Source organism: Papaver somniferum, chromosome 2 (assembly GCF_003573695.1).
Source record: "Papaver somniferum cultivar HN1 chromosome 2, ASM357369v1, whole genome shotgun sequence".
Lineage (NCBI taxonomy): Eukaryota > Viridiplantae > Streptophyta > Magnoliopsida > Ranunculales > Papaveraceae > Papaver > Papaver somniferum.
Window position 1 is genome coordinate 54,247,779 of NC_039359.1, and position 9,923 is coordinate 54,257,701.

The 9,923-nt window shown below is 40.0% G+C and overlaps 1 protein-coding gene and 1 pseudogene across 1 annotated transcript; both read left to right on the forward strand.

Annotated features, from left to right (window-relative positions):
- The first annotated feature begins 395 nt into the window (after nucleotides 1-395).
- LOC113347679 (probable 2-oxoglutarate/Fe(II)-dependent dioxygenase) lies at nucleotides 396-2,384 on the forward strand. Its single transcript, XM_026591350.1, has 3 exons — nucleotides 396-1,209; nucleotides 1,485-1,809; nucleotides 1,907-2,384. Exons 1-3 carry the CDS (start codon nucleotides 1,034-1,036, stop codon nucleotides 2,198-2,200), a joined length of 795 nt encoding a protein of 264 aa, XP_026447135.1. The 5' UTR covers nucleotides 396-1,033; the 3' UTR covers nucleotides 2,201-2,384.
- A 438-nt stretch (nucleotides 2,385-2,822) lies between these two features.
- On the forward strand, nucleotides 2,823-5,337 carry LOC113347681 (annotated as a pseudogene).
- Nucleotides 5,338-9,923: the final 4,586 nt, after the last annotated feature.

Here is a 9,923-nt window from a genome sequence, read left to right on the forward strand (position 1 = left end):
AAAAAAGTGCGACAAGGAATGCCAAAAAGATAGTGGATGTCCAAAAATTGTAATTATCAATTAAAGAGTAAAATAGAAAAGGTACATAATGGACAGGACATATGACCTGACCATCTCCAAACCAAAATATAGGAAGTGTCATTTACGAAACCAAAACATGCATGCAATTATTGATTCTAAGGAAACTCAGAATGCAGGGCAATAAATTAGATGACTCTCAAGATGCAAAACTGGTCCATACAGGTTTTATATGTTGGTGCCGATGCATTACTGATGTGCACTACTCCACCGGCGTCCTTGAGATAATTCTGAAGAATAGGACAAGATATTCTTTATTTTGTGTTCCCACTCAAAAAGATTGTTGAATTATTAGTGCAGGATGCGAAGATGATAATAAACACGTAAGAACCACAGAAAAATCAAGACATGGGGCCATCAATTAAAACCTGGGTGGAATCAAATATAGTGCAATCAAAGGATATAGAAATCATTAAAGTATGAGCGAGTTCTTTACTCTGAGTGGAAGTTGCTGTTTTGAAGATTCTTGGAGACATTAAAACTAATGAAGCTAGGTGGTACTTTGTTTGTACCTAGTGTTCAAGAATTAGCCAAACAATCACTTGCAGAAGTCCCAGCTCGATACATACGCGATGACCAGGACACATTAGGTAATAATGTGACTGTTACGTCTATGATAGATCAATCAGTACCTGTTATCGATTTGCAGAAAGTACTGTCACCAGAACCCATCATCGGAGAGTTAGAATTGGATAGGCTTCACTCGGCTTGCAAAGAATGCGGTTTCTTTCAGGTGCATATATGCATATATGTGAATATTCAATTACGAATATGGATTGTAATTTTCTTTTTATCGGCCGGTAGGAATAATGACGCCGACATATTATGATCGATTATGGTAAGGCATTAGCAAAGTAAATTGAGTTAATGCATGATGTAAGTCGTAAACCATGGAGTCGACAATTTATTGGTAGAGAAAGTGAAATCAGATATTGAAGGTTTCTTCAAACTACCAATGGAAGAGAAAAAGAAATTTTGGCAGGAAGAAGGAGACGGCCTGGAAGGATTTGGACAAGCCTTTGTTCATTCAGAAGACCAAAAGCTGGATTGGGGAGATTTGTTCTACATGGTCACCCTTCCCAAACATATGAGGAAGCCTAGGCTATTTCCCAAACTCCCTCTACCTCCCAGGTTACTTCGATATGTGTCTATTTTGCTTTCTAGAAATATGATGTTACTACAGTTTTTTTTTTTTTTTTTCTTTTTTTTTTGCCTATTTCTACATAATATTTGATTACTGCAAAGCAATACCAAGCGAGGCATTGAGGTTGGTTGTGATGCGGTTCACCAGGAGTCGAAGCATGCGGTGTCAATCTATCTATTAGTACGATGCATCATTCAAGTTTAAGACTTTCAGGTTGTGTGCGTACGGTTTTATAACTGGAAAAATTCATCTCTTCTTGCAGGGAGACAATCGAATCCTACTCATCAGAGTTGAGTAAACTTAGCTTGACTCTCATTAAGTCTATGGAGAAGGCTCTGCAAATGAAGACTAACGTCATGGCAGAGTGGTTTGAAGACGGGATACAACAAATGAGGATAAATTATTATCCTCCTTGCCCTCAACCGGAACATGTCATCGGCTTAACACCACATTCAGATGTTGGCGGTTTGACGATCCTCCTTCAACTCAACGAAGTGGATGGATTACAGATTAAAAAGGAAAAAATGTGGGTTCCCATTAAACCTCTACCTAATGCCTTTGTAGTGAATATTGGAGATGCTTTCGAGGTAAGAAGAGTTCACGAAATCAAATTATCCAAGTCTAGGACAAATACTTGAAACAGTTTTGACTATTAATTCTTTGTTGCTTCTTTGTGCACGGAAGATTATGAGTAATGGGATTTACCGTAGCGTGGAGCACCGAGCAACAATAAACTCAGCAAAGGAGAGGCTCTCAGTTGCAACATTTCATACCCCAAGAGCAGATGGGGAAATAGGTCCAATACCTTGCATGATCACACCAGAGACACCTGCCTTGTTTAGAACAACTGGGTATGAGGAATATTTTGAGAAATTCTTTTCTCGTAAACTCGAGGGAAAATCATTCCTTGACTCCCTAAGGATAGGAGAAGGCGATGAACACTTCCCCCGCTTGGATGTGAAAGGGCCATGTAATTGAAGTCAAATTAAAATCAACCCATATAAGCAATGTACTTATGAATTTGGTTGTTAATCACCCTAATCTGCATTTATCCTTTTGGGTGGGACTCATATATATGCAATAGTACCTACAGCTGAATTACATGGATCCATTGTTTGTGTTAATATGCAATTCAATGATTCAATTTTTCTGGTCTCATACACTTTCCTGCCACAACTCTATACTAGTAATCTGTAGGTTTTCTTTTCATGGAAAACTAGTTATTATAGTACCGAATATATCCCCGTTGACTCCAAATTTGTGCTTGAGTTATTTAATAGTTAGCGGTACTATGCAGATAAAAGAAAATGACTGTAAACATTTAAATTAAATTAAATTTCTTGACTGGGAAAATGACTGATATCTACTGTCCACTTAATTCTTATCTCTAACAGAATTCCACAAACGTTCAAATCATCAAGCTCATTCTAGTACTATTCAAAGGAAATCCACAAACGTTCAAATCATCAAGCTCATTCTAGTACTATTCAAAGGAAAAGGTGATAAGGAATGGAATGGAGCCAGTTGAAAGTCCAAACTTTGTAATATCAAAGGGAGCAATTATAAATCACAGAGTTAAAGGAGAAAGTATATAGTGGAGAGGGCATATGTTCTGACCGACCTCCAATCCAAAACATAGGAAGTGTGAGTTGTGAACGAAACCCCAAATTGCAATTTTTGGCTAGAGATTTAAAAGGAAAATCCAAAACACAAAATGGAGAGCCACAAAAAAAAAAATTGATCAGAAGAGAAGAGATTATATTAGATGAAAAGAATGTACAAGAGCTCTACCAGAGGTAGAGAGTAAAAAGAAAAATTACAGAGATTACTAGAAGATACAATCCCAGTCATTGAAGACTGAACTCCGAAAGTTTAAGTGTACTCTTCTACCGCACTAGTCCAAAATAAGACTAAGGATTTCACCTCAACACCTAAATCAGTATCTGTTTAGAAGATATGATTCTTCTCAAAGATACGACAATTCCTTTCCATCCAAAGATATGGAGAGCCACAAATTCGATGAGCCTCAAGATGCAAAACTGGTTCCGTGCAGGATTCATATGTTGGTAATGATGCATTACTGATGTGCACCACTCCACCGGCTTCCTTGAGAAAAATCTGAAACATATGACATATTCTCTATTTTGTGGTTTTTGAATTATTAGTACATGATGCGAAAATGATGATAAACACCCAAGAACAACAAATAAATCTAGACACGGGGCTATCAATTAAAACATGGTTGGAGTCGTAGTGCACTAAAAGGATACAAAGAACATTAGAGAGAGTGTGTAAGTGAGTTCTTACTCTGATATATAGCAGAGGCAGAGGAGGTTTCATCAATACGATTTGGAAGCTGCTAGCTGTTTTGAAGATTCATGGAGACACCAAAAATAATAAAGCTAGCAGGTAGTTCATTGTTTGTTCCTAGTGTTCAAGAATTGGTTGCCAAACAATTGCTTGTACAAGTCCCGCCTCGATACATACGCAATGACCAGGAACCTTAGGTGATCATAATATCACGGTTATGTCTATGATAGATCAATCAGTACCTGTTATGGATTTGCAGAAAGTACTGTAACCAGAACCCATCGATGGAGAGTTAGAATTGGAGAGGCTTCCCTCTGCTTGCAAAGAATGGGGTTTCTTTCAGGTATATATATATATTATGAATATGTGGATTGTAATTTTTTGTTTATTGGTCAGCTGGTAGGAATAGAGATGCTGACATATAATAGGAGGTATAGGTGTTATTAACAAGTAAATACAGTTTTATGATGTAGGTGGTCAACCATGGAGTTGAAATTTTATTGGTTGAGAAGGTGAAATCAGAAATCCAAAGTTTCTTCGATCTCCCAATGGCTGAGAAGAATAAATTTTTGCAGGAAGAAGGAGACCTGGAAGGATTTGGACAACCCTTTGTTCATTCAGAAGACCAAATACTTGATTGGGCTAATATGTTTTTAATGCAAACTCTTCCTCGACATATGAGGAACCCTAGGCAATTCCCCAAAGTCCCTTTACCTCTCAGGTTACTTGGATCTCTGCTTATTTTGCTTTCCATATCAGTGCATGATTTGTTTTTTTCCCATTTCTATATAGCAAGCCGAATTGAGCTGGATTGTAATGCGGCTCCCAAGGAGTCGGAGTATTTGGTATCAGTCCATCTCTAGCAGTACCATGCATCAATGTTTAGGACTTTCAGGTGGTGTGCGAATGATTCTATAACTGGGCAAATTAATCATCTCTTCTCGCAGGGAGACAATTGAATCCTACTCATCAGAGTTGAGTAAACTTGGCTCGGCTATCATTGAGTTGATGGGGAAGGCTTTACAAATGGAGACTGTAGTCATGGCAGATTTGTTCAAAAGCGGGATACAACAAATGAGGATAAATTATTATCCTCCTTTCCCTCAACCATAACACGTGATCGGCTTAACTCCGCATTCAGATCCTGGTGGTTTGACTATCCTTCTACAACTCAATGAAGTGGATGGATTACAGATTAAAAAACAGAACATATGGGTTCCAATCAAACCTCTACCCAGTGCCTTTGTAGTGAATATTGGAGATGCTTTGGAGGTAAAAGGAGTTCATGAAATCGAATTATCCAATCCAGGACATATACCTGAGACAGTTTTGACTATTAATTCCTTTTTGCTTCATTGTGCATGGCAGATTATGAGTAATGGGATTTACCGTAGCGTGGAGCACCGAGCAACAATAAACTCAACATTTAAGAAGAGGCTCTCAGTTGCAACATTTCATAACCCAAGAGCAGATAGGGAAATAGGTCCAATACCTAGCATGATCACACAAGAGACACCTGCCTTGTTCAGAACAACTGGGTATGAGGATTATTTTAAGAAATTCTTTTCTCGTAAACTCGAAGCGAAATCATTTCTTGACTCCCTAAGGATAGGAGAAGGCGATGAAGACTGCACCCGCTTGGATGTGAAAGGGCCATGTAGTTGAAGTCAAATTAAAATCAATCCATATAAGCAATGTACTCCTGAATTTGGTTGTTAATCACCCTAATCTGTATTTATTATTTTGGGACTCATATAAGCAATAGTACATGCAGGTGGATCACATTGATCCATTGTTTCTGCTAATATGCAATTGGCGCAATTTTTCTGATCTCATACTCTTTGCTGACACAACTTGTAACTACTGGAAATCCAGTAGTATACCCAAATAGGAAACAAACGAGATCTAAGACATAACAAATATTTTGGACGAGAAATTCTTTATTGATCAACCACTCAAGGTAATGAAAGTACAAGTTTTCTGGATACAAGGAAACCCTAATCTCACACTCTAAGCAAGACTATTCCTATCCCAAAAACCTGACCGCCCTTACATTGCCCAAGGGTTCCTATTTATAGACCATCCAATCTTAATGGAATACAGCTCATTTTACTTCGTCCAATATCAACGTATTCTCGTGGATAAGCTTTTTACTTCGCCCAGACCATTTTCCATAAAGTTTCTCCCCTTCTTTCGCTGACGACTTCGGGAACTTGTCGGGACAGCTGTTTCCTTTCTTGTTCAATAATTTACTGACTTCGCAGGTTATCTTTCCAATCATGTAACCTTACTTTGCCTATCTGATTTCATGATCGCTGTCTTGTTGAGTACTCCAATTGATCCTTCGTGTTTTTGGTTCTTCTTGCGAATTTCCTCGCCACAAAGTACTATCTCGCAAATGGATTTTCTTACTTTATTTCGCCAATCAGTAATAATGACGACCTGACTTTTGATTTGACAAGTTACTAACGGGGATTCTTGGGTAATGATACAAGATCTTTCAGAAGGATTTTCCACGCATACTTCGTGTCTTCTCATGCTACAACACGGAGAGCGTCTTTTAGGTATCTACATTTTGCCTTTTCTTATTCTACTCGAACGATGTGAGAGTGGAGTAAGAACCGTCTGGGGTTATCCAACCGTCACGTCTCCTCCTTCATGCCCTCCACGTGGTCTCTTCCCTCGTATAACCGTTGATTACCGGTCCTTATTCCTCAATCGTGTGTATGACCAGGTTTGACCAGTTGCCCATTCATAAATACTTTATTCCTTTATTCCTTCTTCTCTTTTCTCCCTTTTACTATCTCTGCAGACTTCAAGCTCTCCCCGTTCTTCATTAATGGCTCCTAAGAAGACTCTCCTGCCCCTACCACATCTAGGACTTACGAGGAATTCAAAGAAAACTTTGAAAGGATGGGTTTCTCTCTGAACCTGGAAGTTGATTCTTCAGTTTCTCCTCCGGTTATGGCGACCAAATTCATGGAATTGAATTATCGATGGATTCAGGCTGAAACCTGGACTCCTGCAAGGATGCTGATTATCGTCGGTCAATTGCGGGTTGGCCTTTCCTTTCCTTTGTACGATCCAAAGAATCCTCTTTTTTATGAGATATTAGACAAACGACGAGGTATTTACCAGTTGTATGGGAATGCAATTCGTATTTCTAATGAGTTGGTCAAACGATCCAATGGTGGTCCTTCCCAAATCCCTCTTATGGCGCAAGTCTCCGCGAATTATACTAGTAAAGCTATGACCACGAGGACCTACCAAAAGTGGGGTGTTAAGCTTTCTCGCAAGTCTCTGGATGACCCTACTAAGGTTCTTCTTCTGGATGTTGATCCTACTGGTAAGACACGAAATAGCCGTCTTCGTTTTTCTAGTGACGAAGATTGGATGATGTTTCCCTTAGTAGCTAAGGGCCCCCTAGTGTGGGGTTGTGATGAGAACGGTAATGCTCGGTCTGGACTTCTCCCTGAGCATGCCCATCTCACAGCATACGAACCTGGTAGGCTTCGCTGGCCCGAAAGGCCTGACGAGGTTAGCTCTCTTTTCTCTCCAGTTCTTTACTCTTTACTCATATTATTTCATGACTTTCTTATCTGCATTGCAGTATCCATTTCCTCTTCCTGGTCTGCTGAAGAACCGTTCAAAGAAGCCTGTTGTTTCCGAAGCCATGTCTTCTAATCAAGCACAAGTTCATACCTCGTGACTTCTTCTTTTATTGTTATCGTGTTTCTCTCCTAATTTTACATTTCGCAGGAGCCTTCGGATCCTCAAGTCACAACGGGTCCTTCCAGAAATCTGAGAAGACGCAATCTTCGAACGACCTCTTCTGCCTCTAACCAGGTATTTCTTTCTTACTTGGTTTTCCTCCCTCTTTATCGCATTATTCCTGACCTTTTGGGTTTCAGGATGGTCCTTCCACATCCCCTCCTGCTCAAAGTCCCACGAAGCGTCAATGCAGAGTTCTTGACTTAGATAGATTGACTCAAATCAACCGTTCTAACCAGTCTGCTCGTCCTCAATATCAGAAACCTCCTCCTACTCACGAGGTTACTCCTTCTCAAACTGTTCCAGATGCTTCCTCAGCTGAGCCACCCAAGGATAAAGGCACACACAAGGCTTACGAGGTGGAGGACCCATGTTATATCCCTAACCTGGATTTTTTAAGGGATATCTTTATTTCTACTCGCCAGAATCCTTCCCTAAGGTCTGCTGTCGCTGAGTCTTTGGCCTCTTTCAGCTCTGATACCTTCTTGGATGAGGATCAATCCTTCATAGCGAACGCTTCTTTGAACCTTTCCTTGCAGCAGCATGCTTCCATAATGGATTTGGTGAGCTTGAACACGTTAAGTCCGAGCTTCCCCTTTTTTCTTTTTGCTACATTTCACAGAATTTTCTAATATATATTCAATTTATAGGGACATAATCGCGGTATGACTCATCTCGTGGAACTTCGCATGTCCCGTTAGCAACTGGAGAAGTCTATTTCTCTAATCTCCCAACTTGAGGGTCAACTCGTAGATGGGAGGAGGAACTCTTCCAACTTGTAAAAGCAAATTAGCGAACTTCGTAGTAATTTCCACTTCCTTAGTCGTTTTAATGCTACCTTAATATCTCAAAAGTAACACGCCTATTCTCCCATTCGATTTGTACCTTCCTTTGTTTTCTTAGGGTCTGAGCAAGGGCTTAGGGATCAAGTCTTTCTTCTATCTCATGAGAAGGATGATCTCTCCAAGAAGGTCTCTACTCTTCAAGATGATGTTCGATATTTGAATGAAAATCTCGATATCATGGAAAAGGACGCAGCTAAGATCGTGAAGCTAAATCGCAGAAACGCTCAAGATGATAAGGTCAAACTCTTTAATGAGTTATGTGATTCTCGTGGCATTCCTCGTGTACCCCTGGTACTCGAAGTGTTTTCTGACGATGAACCTGTAGTGGATGAGCCGATTTTTACAGATGAGGATACAGAGACTGACGAAGATCTCAAAGTTAATGAATTGGAAGGCAAGGTCCCTTTAACTCATGAAACTGGCAATGCTGGGACTGATAATCTTCGCCAGGGTCCCCCAAAATTGGGTGGTGGTGACGTCAAGGAAGAGGCCGTGTTTGTGAATCCTCTACAGCAGCGTCTCTTTTAGTCTTAAATTTCTCCTTACTAATGTTGTAACTTTTATGATATTTATTTCAACTGGGCGCTCCCAAGCTTGGTGGGAAGGGTATTTTGGATATATGGCGTCGTGTTGTTTGTAAATAACGTGATTGCCTTTGCTTCATTCCTCTGTTGTATTGTTGTAGATAATGCTACCGTCTTTACTATGTTTGCCTTATGCACCAAGTATATACTTGAGAAATGTTGAGTCTTGCAAGGATAATGCTTAATAAGAACACAAAACACAAAGTATATACTTTCTTCTTATTCTTGTTGAGAATTAGCTGATCAAGGCGGAATTATAAATCGAATTAATATCTGTTTTTTGGTAGTTCTGCCTTTATCGCTTACTGATTTACTTCTCGCGCTGCGCCTGGTTGCGAAATATTATAGGTTAAGTTTTGTTGCTTTGATTTTCTCGTTGTTATACGAGGTCTTATTGCGCCTCCTAGTTAAAGTCTTATTGTGCCTCACCCTGTTATAAGGGTTTTAATTCGACGAGGTTTCAAACCCTCATTATTCTTGCGAATAACAACCCTTTAACCTCGCCTTATCATATACTTCTGATGTTATTTCCCACCAATACGACGAGCCTAATTATTCCCATAAATAATAGTCTCATGATATTTCCGTTTTTTTCCGGTCATGCATCTCCCTAATCTAGAGGGTGCCATCCATTTATATTCCCCCTGATTGCTCCTTCAAGGAGGTTAACCCTAACCTGCATGTTGGTCTCCTCCCATCCAGTTATTACGACATTCAGTTGTTTTCGTTACTTCTTATCCCATTCGCCGATATGGCTTGTGGTTACGAAGTCACACCCTAAGTGAGGTTTCTTTGGGATCGAGCGCATCGTAGCCAAGACTTGTCATACGTACATGGACGATAACGCTCCAGACGTCCCAGGCACCCGCAGATCAACTGAATACGTCGGCGCCTTGGTCATATTTTTGCACCCCTTACCGAAGGCCATCATAAAAGGGACCCTCAACGGATAGGCCTTATCATTTACCATATCTTATTTCTCTGAGAGTTGTTCACGACGTGCTTTAGGACTTGCCTCGTGCACTTTTCGTGCGAACTAGGGTGCACGTCATTGATTCTCATCCTTCCTACGCGAAGGTTATAAGTTTTCATAGAAATTGTTTACTTCGTGGGTCTTATTTGCCTCCTAATGCGAGGTCTTACTTGCCTGTTCTGAATGTCGTATCTCGATCATATGTAAGTTAACCATGA

Bases quoted from the DNA above. Each gene is read 5' to 3' on its own strand.
- LOC113347679 (XM_026591350.1), top strand. From the start codon at position 1,034: ATGGAAGAGAAAAAGAAATTTTGGCAGGAAGAAGGAGACGGCCTGGAA. The intron at 1,210-1,484 runs GTTACTTCGATA...CTCTTCTTGCAG, and splicing joins AAACTCCCTCTACCTCCCAG to GGAGACAATCGAATCCTACT. The intron at 1,810-1,906 runs GTAAGAAGAGTT...TGTGCACGGAAG, and splicing joins ATATTGGAGATGCTTTCGAG to ATTATGAGTAATGGGATTTA.